General features: G+C 34.7%; 5 protein-coding genes across 5 annotated transcripts; 2 read left to right on the top strand and 3 right to left on the bottom strand.

Annotated features, from left to right (window-relative positions):
- Positions 1-5,457: 5,457 nt before the first annotated feature.
- On the bottom strand, positions 5,458-6,816 carry LOC122723503. The gene is made up of 2 exons (XM_043955790.1): positions 6,250-6,816; positions 5,458-6,112 (listed from the first exon to the last, which is right to left on the bottom strand). The coding sequence occupies exons 1-2, from the start codon at positions 6,294-6,296 to the stop codon at positions 5,488-5,490; spliced, it is 672 nt and encodes a 223-aa protein (XP_043811725.1). The 5' UTR covers positions 6,297-6,816; the 3' UTR covers positions 5,458-5,487.
- A 5,249-nt stretch (positions 6,817-12,065) lies between these two features.
- Positions 12,066-13,851, top strand: LOC110613811 (pentatricopeptide repeat-containing protein At1g20300, mitochondrial). Its single transcript, XM_021755142.2, has one exon. It carries the CDS (start codon positions 12,137-12,139, stop codon positions 13,694-13,696), a length of 1,560 nt encoding a protein of 519 aa, XP_021610834.1. The 5' UTR covers positions 12,066-12,136; the 3' UTR covers positions 13,697-13,851.
- Positions 13,852-13,907: 56 nt separating this feature from the next.
- Positions 13,908-16,643, top strand: LOC110613812 (probable calcium-binding protein CML48). The gene is made up of 5 exons (XM_021755144.2): positions 13,908-14,723; positions 15,136-15,182; positions 15,771-15,946; positions 16,043-16,061; positions 16,292-16,643. The coding sequence occupies exons 1-5, from the start codon at positions 14,333-14,335 to the stop codon at positions 16,400-16,402; spliced, it is 744 nt and encodes a 247-aa protein (XP_021610836.1). The 5' UTR covers positions 13,908-14,332; the 3' UTR covers positions 16,403-16,643.
- On the bottom strand, positions 16,633-17,655 carry LOC110613813. The gene is made up of 2 exons (XM_021755146.2): positions 17,293-17,655; positions 16,633-17,074 (listed from the first exon to the last, which is right to left on the bottom strand). Exons 1-2 carry the CDS (start codon positions 17,399-17,401, stop codon positions 16,782-16,784), a joined length of 402 nt encoding a protein of 133 aa, XP_021610838.1. The 5' UTR covers positions 17,402-17,655; the 3' UTR covers positions 16,633-16,781.
- A 423-nt stretch (positions 17,656-18,078) lies between these two features.
- LOC110614111 (putative germin-like protein 9-2) lies at positions 18,079-19,097 on the bottom strand. The gene has a single exon (XM_021755590.2). It carries the CDS (start codon positions 18,966-18,968, stop codon positions 18,342-18,344), a length of 627 nt encoding a protein of 208 aa, XP_021611282.1. The 5' UTR covers positions 18,969-19,097; the 3' UTR covers positions 18,079-18,341.
- Between the last annotated feature and the right edge of the window lie 416 nt (positions 19,098-19,513).

Raw genomic sequence — 19,513 nt, 5'->3', positions numbered from 1 at the left:
TCAATTCCTTTTATATATTCAATGGTGAAATCAAAAATAGATAAAAAAGCTTGCCATCGTGCAAAAATATGTTTAGCAGCTAAGTTTTTGACATCTTTGGTTAATACATCTTTTGCTGCTTTACAATCTACTCTAAATATAAATTGTTGATTTAATAAGTCGCTTTGAAATTTAGTTACACACAATACTATTGCTAAAATTTCCTTTTTTATGGTAGAATATTTTTCTTGTGTTGAGTTCCATAATATTTTTCTTGTGTTGAGTTCCATACTCCTGAATAATACCTTATGATACAGTCCTTATTATTAATTTTTTGTTTTAATATTCCTCCATAACCTTGGTTTGAAGCATCTGTTTCTACTATTTTTGGAAGATCTGGGTTACTTATATTGAGACATGGTAAACATTTTACATGTTGTTTTATCTTTTGTATTAATTTTGTATGTTCTTCTGTCCATGGTTTAGGATTCTTTTTTAGTCTGTTATAAAGAGGTTTACATATTATCCTTAGATTGGGTAAAAAGTCAGCAACATAATTTAAAGATCCTAAAAATCTTTGTAATTGATTTTTATCTTTAATTTCATCTGGAAATTTGTCTGCAAACTCTATACTTCTCTGAATTGGTGTAATTGTGTTTTTGTATATCTCATGACCAAGAAATCTAATTTTTATTTGGAATAATTTTATTTTTGGTTTTGACAATACTAAACCATTCCTTTTTATAATTTTATGAAATATTTGTAAATGTTTCATATGTTGGTCAATATTTTGACTAAATACTAAGACATCATCTATATATGTGATTATAAAATCATATGGTGTAAATATATCATTCATTATTTTCTGAAATTCACTGGGTGCATTTTTTAAACCAAAAGGCATAATATTCCATTCGTATTGTCCAAAAGGTACTGTAAATGCTGTTTTATATCTATCTTTTTCATCTATTTGTACTTGCCAAAATCCTGATTTCATGTCAAATTTTGAAAAAATTTCTGCTTTGTATAATCTATTTAACAGGTCTTGTTTATTTGGTATTGGATATCTAATCAATCTTAAAGCTTTGTTTAATGGTTTGTAATTTATTACTAATCTTGGTGCTCCTCTTTCTATTTCAGCGTTTTTATTTACATAAAAAGCCGCGCATGACCATGGTGATTTACTTGGTCTAATTAATTTTTTGGCTAATAAATCTTGTATTTCTTTTTTACAGAATTCTAGCATTTCCTGGTTCATTTGAATGGGTCGAGCTTTAGTTGGAATATTTTGTTCACTGAAATCTGGCTCGTATGGTAAGGTTATAATGTGTTGTTTTCTATTCCAAAATGCTGTTGGTAAATCAGAACATAATTCTTTTTCAATGTTTTCTTGAATTTCTTTTATTTTTTGTTGTATGGTTGATTTTTCTAATTGTTCTTCTATCCTTAATGAATGTAAATCTTGTTTTAAAAACCTTATTTGATTTTCTAAATTATTAATTTTACTTATATTTTCTTTTTGGAATAAATTTACGTCATGATAATTTATTGGTGTTATAAATTCAAATATAATTTTTTGTCCTAATATTATTGTTTCTAATCCTAGTTGTGTTACTTTAAAAGGATATAACATTTGTAAAAATGGATTTCCTAATATTACTTGTGTATTAAGGTATTGTATTAACATAAAACTTGTTTTGAAACAAACTCCATTATTACAGATATGTGCACTTGGTATTTTATAATTTATTTTTACTTTGGTAGAATTGGCTGCTGATAGGGTTTGTTTTGTCTTATGAAAATATTTGCTTGGTATAATTCCTTGATCTATACAATTCATGTCTGCTCCTGAATCTAACATTGCTATTGTTTCAATCTTAAAATCTTTTATTATTAAACTTATCTTTGTATACCATTTTTGGTATTTAATTCTAGTTATGTCATTGAATTTTAAGTCTTTTTCATCTTCTGTACCGGTATCTTCTTCTTTTTCTTCTATTATTTTTTCTTTGTTTTTTAGGTTTTCATTTAATTCTAATTGATCACATCTATATTTTAAGTGTCTTACTTCTTGTTTCAATTGTCTAATTTCATATTGTAAGTCCATTGAAGAAATTGCTGATGATATTGCTGTTACAGGTTTTTTGTATTTAAACATTCGTTCTACATTTTCAAAAGTTGTTGGTGGTTCAGGTACTTGGTTGATTTCTTCATTTATTAATTTTGACAATTTTTTGAAAAATTTTTTCTTTATTTTTGAGTCTTGTATTTGATCTATTTGTTCTAGTACTTGATTATATTCTGTTAAAACATTTATTTTATTACAGTTACAAATTTCTCCTTTACAATTATGATTACTTTCTATAGTATTATCACTATCATAAGTGTTGTCACTACTATAATTTTCTTCTGCTTCTGAAGAGGATAGTTTTATTTGGTCAATTTTTTCTACTAATTGCTCAATATTTTCTATTTTTAATTCTATACCTAATTCATGTATCTTTTTTCTGGCAGGGCATTCCTTTGCATAATGTCCTTTTTGATTACATAAGTAACATGTTATGTTTGTTTTGTTTATGGTTCTTTTGAAATTATTATTTCTTTTATACTTTTCTTTCCTAAACTTTTTTCGTTTAAAAGGGTTTTTATATGATTGCCTATTATATGGTTTCTTTTGATAAGTATATTTTTTGTAAATTTTGTTTTGTCTAAAAGGTTTATACCTTTTATATTTTTGTTTTCTTATTGTTCCAAAACCAAATTGTTCACACCAGTTACCTAATTCTTTCTTTGATTGTCTATTTTCCAATTTTAATTTATTTTGTAATTTCATATCTCTACACAGTCTTATTCCTGTTAAATTTACACATGTTATTAGATCTCCATAAGTTAAATCATCATAAGATATATGTCCATATTTTTGTTCAATTGTTTCTTTGACTTTTGTTGAGAATAAACGTGGTAATCCTGTTAGAAATTTTTCTTTCCAATGATAAGCATTTGGGTCTGCTAAGGCATATACTCTTTTTAAGAAATTGTCTTTATACCATCTAAAATTTTCTAACTTTCTACATTTAATATTTTGTAGAATTTCACTATTTCTTTCAGTATATAAGTCTAAATCTCCTATAAAATGTGATATTATATTATACACTAAATATGTTAATGTTAATGATACTGGTTCTCCTGTTATTGGGTTAATAACTGGTTCTCCTGTTGTCGTATCTATTGTTTGTGCCGTTAATATACTGGTTTTTATTTCATCACTTAATAATTTATCCCACCAAGTACGTAGTTCTCCTGTAAATCCTAGAATTATATTTTCTGCTGCCTGTCTTTCAGTAATTCCTACCCTTTGTTTATATATATTGCCTACAATTATCATTTCTTTCGTTATTTGTATAATTTCTACTTCTGATCTGTCGTCTATATTCCATTCATATATATTTTTTGCATTGTATTGTTTTTGTTTTCTGTCTAGAATTTTTAAATCATCTGGACCATTATTTTGTCTTTCTATGGTATTTAATGGAATATGATAATCTTGATCATTTTCAGAACCTGTTATTTCTAAAGGGTTATCTATTGTTTCATCATCTGAAGAAGAAGAGGTGTCATTGTATTCTGTTAACAAGGTTATTTTTCCTTTATCTTTACTAGTACTTTCTTCTTTTGATGATTGTGGGTGTAATGGTTCTTGTATTTTAATTCCTTTTGTTGGGTTACGCATTTGAGGAGTTTTTTGTTCTTCTATGATTTTTTGTATTAATTCTGACATGTCTTGTAATTCTGTCTTAGGTTTTATTGTTGTTGTGTGTAGTGGATTTTTTGAAGGTGGAATGATTTTTGTAAATGGCTTATTTGTTTGTTTTTTAGTAGGATCTATATTATATGGTTTTGGGATACTAAATCTTTGAGAGGTGTAGGTCTCTTTTGGCTTAGGTGATATGGGTGATGGTGCTTTGTGTACTTCAAAGAATTCTATATCATTTATTGCTTTATAATTTGTTTCTATTTTTTCTTCCATTCTGTCTAATTGTTTTCCTATTATATGTATTGCTATATTCGTCCAATTATTTTGTAAATTAATATGTCGTATATCACTATTTCTTATATCTTTAGTATTTATTATTGGTTGTATTGCTTCATAGGCATGATCTTTTTTAAAAAATGCTTTTTCTAATGGGGGTCTTTCTGATTCATGGTATTGGTCTAGTAATACTTCTCCTGTATCTTCATGTACTTTATTCCATTTATGTATTTTCTTTTCTAAGACGTTTAATCTATTTTGATGCAAATATTTTAAATATGTAAAGAATGGTATTGTTTGTTGAACTTGTTCGCAAAATGTAAAAAACTGTTTTTTAAGTAAGCTTTGTTGTTTTCTTGTATATTGGTTGATAAAAGTCTCCCTTTTCCCCCGATTTTGATCGGACATATAATCGTGTTGAATTTGATCTTTGTCAATGGTGAAATTATATGTTAGAGTATTAATTGAATAATCAGTGTCTTCATATGGCTGGCTAAACTGTCCTTGTCTATAAATACCTTCTTGGATTTTAATGCCTGTGGTCGGATGTTGTGGTTTGGTTTGTTGATCAAAGGGTTCTTCTATAGGTTTGGTTCCGGATGGTTCGGCATGGAAGGGTCCTTGATATGGAGGAATGGTTGATTCTTCAGATATGCTACTATTTTGTTTAATTTCCAGATTTTGTGTTCTTTGTGAGGATCCTATAGAATGTCTAGCAGGTTGATAAAAATTGGTATTAATTTGTCAAAAAGAAGGAGTGTGTTTATATTTTAATTCTAATGATCCATCTTCATTTTGTATAATATAATCTATTGCTGTGTTTTCTTTAATAGGTTTATTGGGTATAGTTTTTTGTGGATACTTCCAGCATTCTGGTAGACTAATATCTTTCCATTGTAATGTCTTTGGGATAGTTATATTTGCTTTAGTATGGTCTATTTCCCAAAATATTGTTTCTCCTATGGATTTGCTATGGTTAATAGCATTAGGACATAATCCTGTATTCATTACTTTATAATTTAATCTATAAAATATTTCATAAATGTGAGATCCTTTTAACATATTGTAATTGTGGGTTAAAATGTCTAATGTAAGAATTTTCATTATATGAGGGTCTGTTAATGATATTGTAAAATTTGGAAAACAGTTGGAATAAATTGATCCATTAGTTAGGCTAGTTTCAAATAGTCCTAATAATGAATCTTTATAATCTAAATGTCTAGCATCTCTTAGAGCAACATGTATGCTTGTATTTAATCCTTCTACTGTTAGTGGTTTAATTGCTATTTGTACTAAACCTATATGCATAAATTTATATCCTTGATTTATATAAAAAACAACATTTAATTATAATCACTAAATTAATTAGAAAGAGATGTATTGAGGTTATAAATTAGTTGAAATTTAGTTATTTTTTATTAATTAAATTTATAATTAAGTTTCAATCCTTTTTTTTTTGAGGGAAATGCGTTGTTTTATTAATTTAGATCAGCTAACAAAACAACATTTAGAAAGTTGGGTGGAACACCTCTCCACGCACCAACAGAAACAGGATTTCTAGTAGCCTGAGCTAAGCAATGGGCAGCCGAATTAGCTGTTCTTGGAACTGCAGCAACTCCACAATTACCACGCCAAGACCTTACAAGAGTTTTGATATCATTAATAACAGCACCGAAAGACGTTAAATCCAGCAAAAAAGCAGACTCAATCGCATGAACAACATCCAAAGAATCACCTTCACAGCACACATGTGTCCAACCTTCAGCTTGAATCCAACTAAGAGCTTCTTTGAAAGCAATAGCTTCAGCCACTCTAGGAGAGAAGAGACCAACAATTCGGCTATTCCTAGCAGCTACGAACCTGCCATGTTCATCCCGAGCAACAAATGCCACACCTGTAAACGCGTCATCCACGTTCGTAGCAGCATCAATATTTACTTTTATCCACCCAAGATCAGGGGGTTTCCAAATTCGTGGCCTAGCAATTCTCGCACCTTGTTCTCTCTTCTCTTGAGCATTCTGCCAGTCACCTAGAGTGCGTTTCGCAGCAAACCAAGTCGCAGCAGGAGTTTTAAATTTGTTCGCCCAAATAACAGAATTACGGCTATTCCAGATAGCCCAACAAACAACCAAAATCATACAGACATCCATATCATTAAACAATCTCATAACTGCCACAAGCCAATCAAGAAAACTAGAGCACTGCGGCCGAAACCAACCAGAGTTAGAGAAGGACCAAACCTGGCTTGCAAAGTCGCATTGGACAAGCAGGTGAAGAGATGATTCATCGTAGAAATTACAGAGTGGACACGTCAAAGGCACAGACACCCTCTTCTGATGGAGAGCTGATCTGGTTGGGAGGATGTTGTTTCCGGCCCTCCAAATAAAATCCTTTACCTGTGGTGGTAGATGGAGACGCCAAAGTCGTTTCCACATAAGGCTAGCACTTTGTTCCACTCTCGATGGGATCTCTTGAATAAGACTGCGATAAGCAGTTTTTACCGAATATATGCCATTTCTGTCCAAAAGCCAGAACCATGAATCCGTTGCACTCCTACTAACGGGAATCGAGAGAATATATTTAGCGTCCCTCTCATTAAAACTCTCCTCAATTAGCTCCTTATGCCATCTACCATCTTGTAGCAAGTCTTCAACCATAAATACCCGTTTCTCTGGACTGAACTCAGTAGTGACTCTCATATTATCAACATCCTGGATCCAAGGATCGGACCAGATAGAAATGTTTCGCCCAGAACCAATTCGCCAGCAGAGACCTTTCCTCAATATCTGCCTACCCGCCAATATGCCCCTCCACGTGTAACTTGGGTAAACCCCTAGCTCAGCCTCCATAAAACTCCTATTTGGAAAATAACGCGCCTTCAAGACCTGGGCCATCAAAGACTGGGGATTTTGTATTAACCGCCATCCGATCCTACCAAGCATAGCAATATTAAATTCATGGACCCTCTTAAATTGCATCCCCCCTCGAGACTTATGTTTGCATAAGCGTTCCCAGGACATCCAATGAAGATTAGGATTTCCATGCTCATTCTTCCCCCACCAGTAATCAGCAAAAATTTTCTCTAGCTCCTCACAAGTACCAATAGGCAATAAGAACAATGACATAACATAATTTGGGATAGCTTGAAGGACAGTCTTAATTAGCACTTCTTTACCCGCTTTAGATAACATCCTATTCTTCCAAGAATGAATTCTCTTCCAAACTTTATCCTTGACAAAAGAAAGGATCTCTTTCTTATTACGACCAATTGAGGTAGGAAGGCCCAAATAATTCCCAAGATTCTCATTCTCCCTAACATTAAAAGTTTGGCAAATCTTCTCCCGAAACTCCACTGGGGTATTCGGACTAAAATATATTAGGGACTTAGCAAGATTAACAGCTTGCCCAGAGGCCATTTCATAGGTTTGTAGCATATCTCGAATTCTCACAGCCTCATTTTCAGTAGCTTTAAAGAACAGAACACTATCATCAGCAAAAAACAGATGGCTAATCTCTGGGGCCCCCCTTCTCACACAACAACCATGAATTTCCTTCGCCGCTACTCTACTAAGAATATACCTGGACAGCACCTCAGCACACAGTATAAACAGATAGGGGCTTAACGGATCACCTTGTCGTAAACCACGCGAAGGAATCACCGGTCCAATCAAATGTCCTTGTTGGTAAATTTTATAGCTAACTGTGGAAATACAGGACATAATAATTTGAACCCAAGCAACAGAAAACCCCATCTTAATCATAACATCTCTTAGAAACCCCCACTCTAGCCTATCATAGGCTTTACTGATATCTATCTTTAAGGCAGCCTCGCCCGCTCTACCTTGTCTCTTACCACGCATGTGATGCAACACTTCATAAGCTATAATAGAATTGTCTTGTATTTGACGTCCAGCAACAAAGGCGCTTTGATAAGGGGAAATTAGTTTTGGTAGCAAGTGCTTCATCCGATTCGCTACCATCTTGGCCATTATTTTATAAAGGACTTGGCAGAGAGCAATCGGTCGTAGGTCCGTCATCTGCTCTGGAGTTTGTTTCTTAGGAATCAAAACAAGTAAAGTTGTGTTCACCTCATCTGGAATTCTCCCACTCGCGATACAAGAAATGCAAAAATCAGCAACATCACTCCCTATAATATTCCAGAATCGCTGAAAAAATCCCGGATTCAGACCATCATCCCCAGGAGATTTCTCTGCCCCCATATCAAAGACTGCTTCACGAACTTCTTCTCTTGTGAAGCCCCGAAGCAGCTCCATATTATCCTCATCAGAGACAGCTCTTGGCAAGTAGTTGAGGATCAACGAAGAATCAGAGGCTTGGGATGTATACAGCTCCGAGAAGTAGTCAGAAATAACTCCTTGTAGACCATTTTCGCAATTACACCACACACCCTCCTTATTACGCAACTGCTCAAAACTATTTTTCTTTTTCCGCTCAGTGGCTCTAGCATGAAAATATTTTGTATTTCTGTTCCCCTCGCGTAACCACTCAACCTTAGCTCGTTGCTTCCAGAAAATTTCTCGTTGCTGGAGCAGCTCACCAAATCGAGCCTTAGCTTCCAAAAATTTACGCCGATCCTCAGTCCCCCTCTTCCCTCTAAGACGAGCAATCTCTTGTCGACAAGAATCAATACTATCCTTAAACTTACTCTTATAAATCTTCCCCCAACGGTCTAGGGCTCGACTACAAGATGCAAGTTTAGGAATGAGATTCACAGTTTGCAGGTCATGCCAACAATCCTCCACCAGAGCAACACATTCAGGTTCCTTGACCCAAGCATTTTCAAATCGAAACAATTGAACTCGCCCTCTTCGAACATAAATCCGGAAGGTTAATAATATGGGCAAGTGATCAGAGGAAGATATATCAAGTACAGACGCAGTAGCGTGGCTAAAGAGTTGTTTCCAACTAGCATTAATCATACAGCGATCAAGCTTAGCTTCAACGTGGTCCCTGCCTTGCCGTCCGTTATCCCAAGTAAACTTATAGCCATCACACTTAATATCCACAAGCCCAGCATGCCCAACTGCCTCCCTAAATCCCTGAATTAGATGATTAGGTTGGCCCAGTCTTCCAACCTTCTCACTAAGCCCCATAATATCATTGTAATCCCCGATGCAGACCCAGGGTAATGTATTACAGGAGGCTAGATATTTTAATACATCCCACGACAAATTCCTTCGGTTCCTATCAGGCTCCCCGTAAAAACCTGTCAACCGCCAAGGATCAAGACCAAAAATTCTAACTTCAGCATCAATATATCTAGGTGATGATCCCAATAAATGGATAGCGTCAACACCTTTCCAGAGGAGGGCAAGGCCCCCACTACGCCCATGACAATCAACAGCAAAGAAACCATCATAATGCAAAATATTTTTAATTTCCTCAATTTTCAAAGACAAACAAAGAGTTTCAATTAAAAAAATAAAATTTGGCCGTCTCTCCATAGTAAGCTGTCGAAGGAATTGGACAGCTTTATCATTATTTAGTCCTCGGCAGTTCCAGCTTAAGCAACTCATTTCTTGCGGCGGGTCTGGAAACCAGATCCCGCCTTCCCCCCGTTTTTTGAAGCATTGGGTCCCTTGCTTGAATGGTTACTTGTAAAACTAGAATTATCATTAAAAAGATTATCATCTTCAATGGGCTCAACATCACCTCCCGATGGGCCAATCTCCTCTCCCTCCAGAGGCTCTCCAAGCCCAGTTCTCCTTCTTTTAGGGTCATTAATTTGGATAGAATCATCCAGAATCTCCTCTTCTATCATTGACTTATCTGCATTAACTAAAGAAGGATTCACTTCTTTTAAAACCCCCTCATCCCCGCCTTTCATTCCTCCCGAACTATTGGGATTCTTTCCTTTAGCGAGATGGTTGACTCCCTTCGAATCCGCCTTTCCTTTTCCATCACCTCCACCACCAAACCCACATTCCTTCCCGCCGGTAACCGCCTCCTCCATGCCAGGCTCATCCCGGAGCCATTTCGAACCAATCAAACTATTAGTTCGCCGGTAGCTATCCCGTAAGTGGGGGCCAAATTTTCTGGGTATGAGAGCACCATTAACACTAACTAGGAGAGGGCAGAATCGTTCTCCATGGCCAATAATCCCACATAAAAAACAGAATGTAGGGATTCGTTCATAGGTAAAACTGATACCCATAGCCTCTTTTGTTTTCTCCTTCTTCAGTGTCATCGATTCTTTGATTGGTTTACTGAGATCTAACCGCACTCTAATCCTCCAATACTCACGCCATTTCATCGTAAAATTTTCTGGGTCTGCCTCGATAAACTCCCCCAACGCATCCCCCAAAGTCTTCATCACACTTTCCGAGCGAAACCCAGATTTCAGGCCAAAGACCTTTACCCACATATACATATGATTCAGTGGAACATCCCATGGATTCTCAAAATCACCAAGTTTCTCCATTATAAGAGGATTGTTATTAAAGGTCCAAGGACTCATATCAAGAATCCTATTCATATCGACTTTATGAAAGAACTGGAATACATACAATCCTCCATTGATTTCTCTCACAGACATCCCCATGGCAGGTTGCATAAGTGCAGCCAAAGTATGCTTCATTGCCGTAAAATTGACCGGTCGAGCGTTTAGGAAACGACCAACAACGCAAAGGTCAGAATCCCCATACTCCTGCCCCACTTCGTCATCCACAATCACCACGCCCTCCTCATCATCTTCTAGAGTCAAACTAGCCATATCAACAGAGGCACGATCCGTCTCCATCCGTTCATCAGCCATAACAGAAGTCAACGAGACATACAGAAAACGATAAAACTAAGAAACTTGTCACAGAGACAAGACAAAAAACTTGTCACAGAGACAAGACTTCAGATCTTTCATTTTTAGGATAGTTTCAATCCTTTTGATAAATATAATTAATTTATCAAATAAAAAAAATATTATTATTAATTTTTTAGAGGTAGTGTAGTAACCATACTATGATGCCAATTAATACAAGTTGAATATTAAAAATATTAATATTTAAATGTCAGGAGTATTCAAATGGTTTCATATCATTTAAATTTAATGATTATCAAGACAACCCCTTGTATTTGCATTTTAATTTTATTTTTTAATTTTAGTTTAAATAGTTTAAATTTTATATTTTTTTTATAATTATAATTCATTTATAAATTTTTAAATTTAATAATAGATGATAATAATCCAACCGTTAAATAAATTGTGGATAAATATAATCATGAAAATTTTATAATAAATATATTATTTTTAATTATTTTATATATACTGTTATTTTAAATTAAATAATATATTTATTATAAATTATTCATAATTATTACTATAAAATAAAAGTTATTATTGTTTGTGAATTATATATTTAATATTTAGATTATTTATTTTTAATTTTAATTTTAAAAATTAATTATTAGCTAAAATTACATTCAAATATAAATATTAAATTAATTTATCTAAAATTTAAATATTTAAATTAAAATATAAAATAATATAAATATTAAATTTTTTCAATCAATTAATTAATTTTAAAATAATTATAATAATACACAATAAATTACTAATTAAATAATAAAATTATCACATAAACTATTAAATTTATCTATTAATTAAAATTATATTAAAATATAAAAATCAAATCAATTAAATTAAAATTAAAAATTTTAAATTAAAATATAAATATACGAAAAAGATCGGATGTTTTTGAGTCATTTCACTGTCCGAAGCTACAATTAATTCAATCGCTATTGAGATGTATTTATTAAAAAAAAAATTAAGATATAATTATGAAACTATAAAGTATAATTTCTTTATAATTATTTATTTTAAATTATATTAAAATATTAATTTAACATACTAATTAGATGATGACGTGATAGCTGCAGTTAATTAATGGTACGAGTAGATAAATTTATTAGTTAATTTTTCTTTTAACAATAAAAAATCCAGAATTTTTTTTCATTATCCGTTTAATTAATTTCGTTAACCGTAACCCTATTTAATCACAACTAAATAATCATAACATTATTATTATTAAAAAAGAAAACAAAGACACCGTTTAACTTTTCACTAGTACAGCGGTAGCCCTTTGATCTGATGCAACGCAGCCATAGCCATCAATGGCCGCCTTCAAGCCAAAGCTAATTTTGCCGCTCTCCATTTCTCCTCTCTCTCAGCGCTTTCCCAGGTTCTTCTCTTCCTCCTTCTCGTCTTCTACTATAAGCTTACCGGATAACTTGAACGCTGCTCTATCTCCAGAGGAATCGTTACTAGTAGATAAATTTCACTCCCTAATCAAAGACCACCATCGGAAAAACCCAAACCTTAGCTACCCCACCGTCCCATTTCTATCTCTTGAATTCTCCCAAATCTCCGCCACCCATTTCACCCCCATCTCCCCCTTCGTCGTTAGTCGCGTTATCGAGAAATGTGGTGCAGTCCGCCATGGAATCCCTTTCCTCCAGGCCCTTGCCTTCTTCAACTGGGCCACTGATCGAAATGGGTTCGTCCACTCCCCCGAGCCTTATAACGAGATGGCAGACCTCGCCGGTAAAGTCAGGCAATTCGATTTGGTTTGGAATGTAATCGATTCAATGAAAGCTAGAAATGTCGAAATTAAAATTGACACATTTTCAATTCTTATTCGCCGCTACGCCAGAGCTGGATTAGCTGTGGAGGCTGTACACGCTTTCCACCGTATGGAGGATTACAATTGTAAGCCTGATAAGGTTGCATTTTCAATTGTGATTAGCATTTTATGTAGGAAACGAAGAGCTAATGAAGCTCAGTCATTTTTTGATAGTTTAAAGGATAAGTTTGAAGCTGATGTTATTGTGTACACCAACCTGGTTCGTGGTTGGTGTCGTGCTGGAAATATGCCAGAAGCGGAGAGGGTGTTTAGGGAAATGAAAATGGCTGGAATTAAACCCAATGTTTATACATACAGTATTGTCATTGATGCTTTATGTAGGTGTAGGCAAATTAATCGTGCTTATGATGTTTTTGCAGAGATGCTTGATGTGGGTTGTGAACCTAATTCTGTAATTTTCAATAATTTAATGAGGGTACATGTTAATGCTGGTAAGACTGAGAAGGTTTTACAAGTGTATAATCAAATGAAGTGGCTGGGATGCTCTCCTGATACAATTACATATAATTTTATCATACAGACTCATTGCAACGAAGAGAATCTTGAGGAAGCTTTGAAGGTGCTTCATTCAATGGTGAAGAAAGGTTGTATCCCAAATGCTTCTACTTTCAATATTTTATTGGGGTGCATTGCCAAATTGGGAGATGTGAATGGTGCACACAAGATGTATGCTAAGATGAAGGAGTTGAAGTGTAAGCCCAATACAGTGACATACAATGTTCTAATGCGAATGTTTGTCAACTCAAAATCAACTGACATGGTTCTGAAGCTGAAGAGGGAAATGGATGATAATGATGTTGAACCTAATGTGAATACTTACCGTGTTTTGATTTCAATGTATTGTGGTATGGGGCACTGGAATAATGCATACAAGTCCTTTAGGGAGATGATTGAAGAGAAACGCCTAAAACCAAGTCTACCTGTTTATGAGATGGTTCTGCAGCAGCTAAGAAAAGCAGGGCAGTTAAAGAAGCATGAAGAATTGGTGGAGGTTATGGTTGACAGAGGATTTGTTACTCGTCCTTTGTAGAATCTTCACCCATGAAGTAAATTAGGCTATCTTTGTTTCTTCTTGTAGCTTAATATTTCTATAAGGTGTACATATTTACGTTATGGTGATTCAAAAGGCTGTAAACTTTCTGGAGTTAGCTGTAGTTTATGCCAGGCTAAATCTTTGTAACGAGATTTTTTACATGGCTTCTAGATATGATAGAACCTTTTATCTTCAAAATTTTTGTAGTAAATGGGCACCATCAGCAGGAAACAGAAATTACAAATATGGTAGATGAAGAGAAATTATTCACAAATGATTTCTCCAATCTTATCCTTAAAGTGGGATAGGACAAGAAAGAACTTGGAAGGCAGGGAAGGCAAAGAAGCAGCCTCCAAGAAATGCACCGCCAGCTTTAAAACGCTGGATTGACCACCTCTCCGTGGACCGAAAATCTTCTCATTGCCTATTTAAAAATTCTCACAGACCTTACGTATAATTCAATGCCAGCAGCCAAAAGCACGTAAGCTAGCCGCAGACGCAAATTCCAAATAATATATATATATAATTATCGTCTCTTCTGGAGTTCAGTTCTCCACCGAAACAAAGCAAACCCCAATTCTTGGTTCATTGTTGTAGTTATCATCTCCCTTTCTTGTTCCTCCTTCGTCTTTAATGTCTTCCTATACCAGACCATACTCATCTCAGCAGTCGTATACTCCCTCTGCTCCATCCCTTCCCGAGTATGTTAACCAGCAGGACCACGCTTACAATAGTTTTTCTCATCCTCCTGATGACAACATGCGGCGGCAGCAGCATCAACCACCGCCCGCTTATGCGGCAGGATATGGGCAGGGTGAGCACTCACATGGGTACTCTGGTTTTCCACCTGGAACGCATCCAGACGTGATTAGGAGCTTTCAGATGGTAGATAGAGACAGAAGTGGATATATCGATGAGAATGAGTTGCAACAAGCTCTCTCTTCTGGGTATCAGCGGTTCAATATCAGGACTATTAGGCTCCTCATGTCTCTCTTCAAGAATCCACATGATCCTCTGCGAATTGGTGAGTTTTACTGTTTTAGAACAGATTGATCATAGGACTAACTGAAGCTAGACACCTGATTACATAATATCTTGTTTCTAATTTGGAAATTTTAGTTCCTGATATTTGTTTTTCTATTTCTTCTCGTCCATCTTCATTGAATTTGATCGCTTGCTTGAAATTGGAGAATTTGTCTAGATTTTACATGGGTAACTTCTCATTTTTGCAAGAACATATTTTTGGGATATGCTTGTTTTTTTTCACGAATTCTAGTTTTTAACTTCTTAAAAAAGGAAAGAAAGAAGTGTCTGAAATCTCCCTTTGAAGTTCATTGATCTGCTCAAATTTGATGCCTTTTACTTTCAAGTTGTCACTTTCTTCGAAAGATAAATAATCGCATGATAATGATGTCAGATGTACTTTTGTAATGCAGGGCCTAAAGAATTTGTTGCTTTATGGAGTTGTCTTGGTCAATGGCGAGTAAGTAGTCTCATGTTGATTGTTTCTTCTTAATTTCATTCTGAGAGAATTCATAAATTACCATTTCCTCTTTGAACATGTTTTCACACAAACTAATAAGGTCCTTAATCTGCTGATGATTGAAAATTTGAATTGATATAGTGAGTGTTGCTCTCTTTTAGGACTTGGTTCTCACTGCAGGGAAAGAATAGGTTCTTTAGGTACTCTTTTTTTTTTTTTTTGTAAGTAGAGGTACTTATTTAATGAGCTTATTATGAGAACAAAAAGTCATATCCGATGTTTGGTGAGCTCTTGTGAACATATACACAAGTGCTGAATCATTAACACTTTCTTTTCCCAACAACTACAACAGCTAAGTCTTAATCCCAAACTATTTAGAGTTGGCAACTGAATTTTTTTTTATTGTTGTTCAACAGTATTAGACACCAAATCTATATTAACATAAATTGTAAGATCACACCAGCTAGAATGCCGTCAAGTAACTTTTTCATATGTGGAGATTTTTACTTTCAAGATGCTATTTTCTTGTGCTAATTGTGGGACATTTGTGTGGCTATTAAAGGATGAGTTTGTAAACTTCATTTGCAGACAATATTTGAGAGATACGATAAAGATAGGAGTGGGAAAATTGATTTGTTTGAACTGAGGGATGCTCTTTATGGCATTGGTTATGCAATCCCACCTTCTGTTCTTAAAGTTCTGATCTCCAAATATGATGATGGAAGTGGCAGAAAGATTGAACTCAACTTTGACAGTTTTGTTGAGTAAGTTTTCTCATTCAAAGATCTTCTGATATTGCATTGGTTTTGAAGGGATGCTTAATCTGATTATATTTCTTTATTTTCGGGTGTGTCTCGCAGATGCGGTATGATTATTAAGGTGAGACCATACCTTTGAACTCTTGTTATTCTTCTTCAGTTTATTTCACTGGATCACTTTTGTTCCCAGTGCGCCCTTATAGAATGAAACTGCAATAGGTTCTTACGCCCATGTGTGCTTGCACACACACGCATACACGCACACACGCACACATGTATATAGTTGATATGTTTAGTTTTCTGTTAGAGGGTTTTTTATTGATCTCGATATTCACTTTGATGTGGTTTCAGGGTTTGACTGAGAAATTTAAGCAAAAGGATTCACGTTATTCTGGTACAGCAACCTTCAATTACGACGAGTTCATGTGCATGGTCATTCCTTTTCTTGTATCATATGATTGATTGTGAAACTTCTCATGTTGTTGATTTTTGTTTAATCTTTTCTTCCCCCTCCCCATTCTTTTTCCAAGATTTGTAATGGTTCAATTATTTGATTTTTTTTTTTTTTTGGAAGAGATTGTCCAGTGAGTTGCCTAGTTGGTTCAGCTGTTGGCGATTCAACCAATTAGTAGGATAATCTTTGTCTATCATTCTATCATTTTGATTAATGAAAATTCTGAAATCTCATCAAGTTCTTGAGCAATTTGAAAGTGTGTTATTTTATTCAGAAGTCCATAGCAGGAGGAAGACACACAAACCACACATCAAAATCCAGTCGTGATTGTAATATTTTGGACATTATTATACACATACAGACACATGAAGACGCTGCTATTGTAAGCTATGCAAAGAACGTGAGAAGACTAACAGCTAAGGCTGTGAGAACCAAATAACTGGAGCCAGCATGGTTCGGGGAGGCCTCATTAGAGCCATGGCGCTGGTGATTATTTTGGTGATGGCTCATAGCCCCAGCAACATAGAGTGGAACCACAGTTGAACCATGCTTATACCCCTCATCACCATTAATCCTTCCGCCATGTGCTCTGCTTCCTGTGGAGTGGCTTGCATGTCCACCTCCTCCATGTCCACCACCACCTCCACCCCTTCTGTCTACTGAGACGATCCCCTGGAGCCCTAATTGGGTACCAGTTTTTTTTGTAAGAAGAAAGAAGGAAAGAAAGAGAAAAAAAGTAAAAGCTGCTTACAAGGATGAAGGATAAAAGCAACGCCTCTTCTTGAAAGCTAGAGGCTATAAAAAGCTAACAAAACAATCAATGATCGAGCTTTAAATTGATGAAAATGCAAAAATCTGAAAATGTAATATAAAAGAAAGGGATGGGATGGGGAAGTACCAGTAGTAGCAGTGGAGGTATTCTGCAAGGGATGTGTATGAAGAGGATGAAGCTGAATTTGAAATAAGATTATCACAAAAAAGAACAGCCCTAGTTTCTTGAACCCCATTTCATTTCTTTTATCATCCCACAAGCTTTAATATAGCCTTCTCTTTTATGATGTTGTTATCAGTAGTAATGATGAAGATTGGGTTCCACTTTTGTCTTGTAATAAAAGCTTTTTCAAATTCTATGGGTTTCCAAGAAAGAGAGTGGCAAATGAGCAAGAAAAGTTGCTTCGCTTGTATAACAAAGCCGGAAAGAATTTGGGTTTTCTTTATCCGTGGGCATACGTAGATGCCATTTATGCTCTTTTCCTTCTTAAAAAAAATTCTTTTTTTTCAGCATAAGCGAGTGCCTGTTGGAATTAATATATATACATATTTCATTACATGGTTTGTCTTTCCTATGTATTTTTTGGGAAAATTACTAATCCTTCTGTTTTGAAAAAATTAAAATATTTCTGAATTTTTTAAAAAATTTATTAATTAAATTCTATTAAATTTAACTATTAAATATTATAAAAAAAATTTAAAATACTTATTAATAGACATTTTACAAATATGAGTATCAATCACAATAATTAAATAGTAAAATATTTAACGGCTAAAACTAATAAATGACTAATTAGTAGATTTTTTAAAATTTTAGAACGTTTATTAACTAATAAATTTTCTCATAATATAATAACTAAATAATATTGTTTTAATGTTCTTCAAATATTTATTTGTATTTATTGCAGTTGTTATTTGTTATCCACTTGTAATTTATTTATTAATTTTTAGAATAGTAATAATCACCTATTACATATTTTAATCCAAGATGATAAGAAATAACGCCTCTCTCATTTTTGTGCAGTACAAGATTGATCATTTTCTTGGAAAGAACTTTCTTATTATTAAAAAAAATCATTATGAAACAAAGAAAATCATAGAGCACACTTCTGGGTTCAGCAAATGTTATCAGAATGAATGTTTATTCAGTTATGCAGGTTAAGACAATGCTTCAATCTAAGCCTTGGTTGCAAGACCAGCCTTGATCTTCTGTATGGTGGCAACGTCTGTTTTGAAAGACTTGGCTAGGATTGTATCATCAATCCCAGTAGTGAAAACTGCAGCAGGGACTGAAACAGTTCCAGCATTAGCACTCCCAAAAGCTGAGATAGCAATTGCAGGATTCTTGGGGTCTGCATTGAACTGAAAGTGAGCTAATCCTTTCGGGAACACAAAAATGTCACCAAGTTGTAGAGTCTGGGTGTAGAGTTTGTTGGTTGTGTCAACAAATCCAACCTCAAGGCTTCCATAAACGACAAACAGAAGCTCAGCAGAGCGGGGGTGAGTGTGAGGTGGGTTCACACCACCTGCAGGATACTGCAGAACAGCATAGGATACACTCTGGCCATTCAGGGCAGGAAACTCTGCCATGCTAACTTTTGTTACATTGAAGTTAGCAGGCTCAGGATCATCGAAAATTCCTCGAAGTCCGGAGTAGGTGAAAAATTTTCCATCAACAGTTGTGGAGTTTTGAGGGGCTATGAAGTCAGTTAAGATATCCGGATCGCTTGCTTGAACCAGCCAAGTAGTTGCATAGGCAGCTAAAATGAAGAACAAGAGATGCTTGAGGAAATGTGAGGCCATTGTGAATAGAAACTTCTGGTTTTCCTGAATTCAAGAGCTTCTGATGCTTACACGGATTTATATAGATAAAAAACCAAGCTTGGTTCCAAGTTTGCCGGCTGTTGGAATTTATTCATTACTGAAAAGAACTGCAAATGCCTAAATTTCATCGCCATGGATTATAATAGACATTCTCAAGTAAATTTAAGTTCTGAAAATTGCAATGTTCAAAAAAAGAATAATCTATCTGCTTTTCTGCAGGCAGAACTGATAGGAATCTAGCAATCTTACACAACTCTCCTGTAACACATAACAATTCAGCATTATGGCCTGCTTTTTCTTTCTAATTTTGTCTTTTTATTTGCCTGTTCTACCTTGTCTAATGAAGAATATCCAAACCTGAGAATAGCAACTGCAACAAAGTGACATTGTAATTGCCATCATTGAGTACATCCAAGAGGCCTGCATAAAGAATACGATGCTAAGCAACCTTTCTGTTAGTTTCCACTCTTTATAAACACATATGAGAACCAAGCCCATCATGCAGCAACCTTTACCAGATTCAC

The sequence above is a fragment of the Manihot esculenta genome, chromosome 4 (assembly GCF_001659605.2).
Source record: "Manihot esculenta cultivar AM560-2 chromosome 4, M.esculenta_v8, whole genome shotgun sequence".
Taxonomy (NCBI): domain Eukaryota; kingdom Viridiplantae; phylum Streptophyta; class Magnoliopsida; order Malpighiales; family Euphorbiaceae; genus Manihot; species Manihot esculenta.
This window is presented reverse-complemented; position numbering and strand designations above follow the sequence as displayed.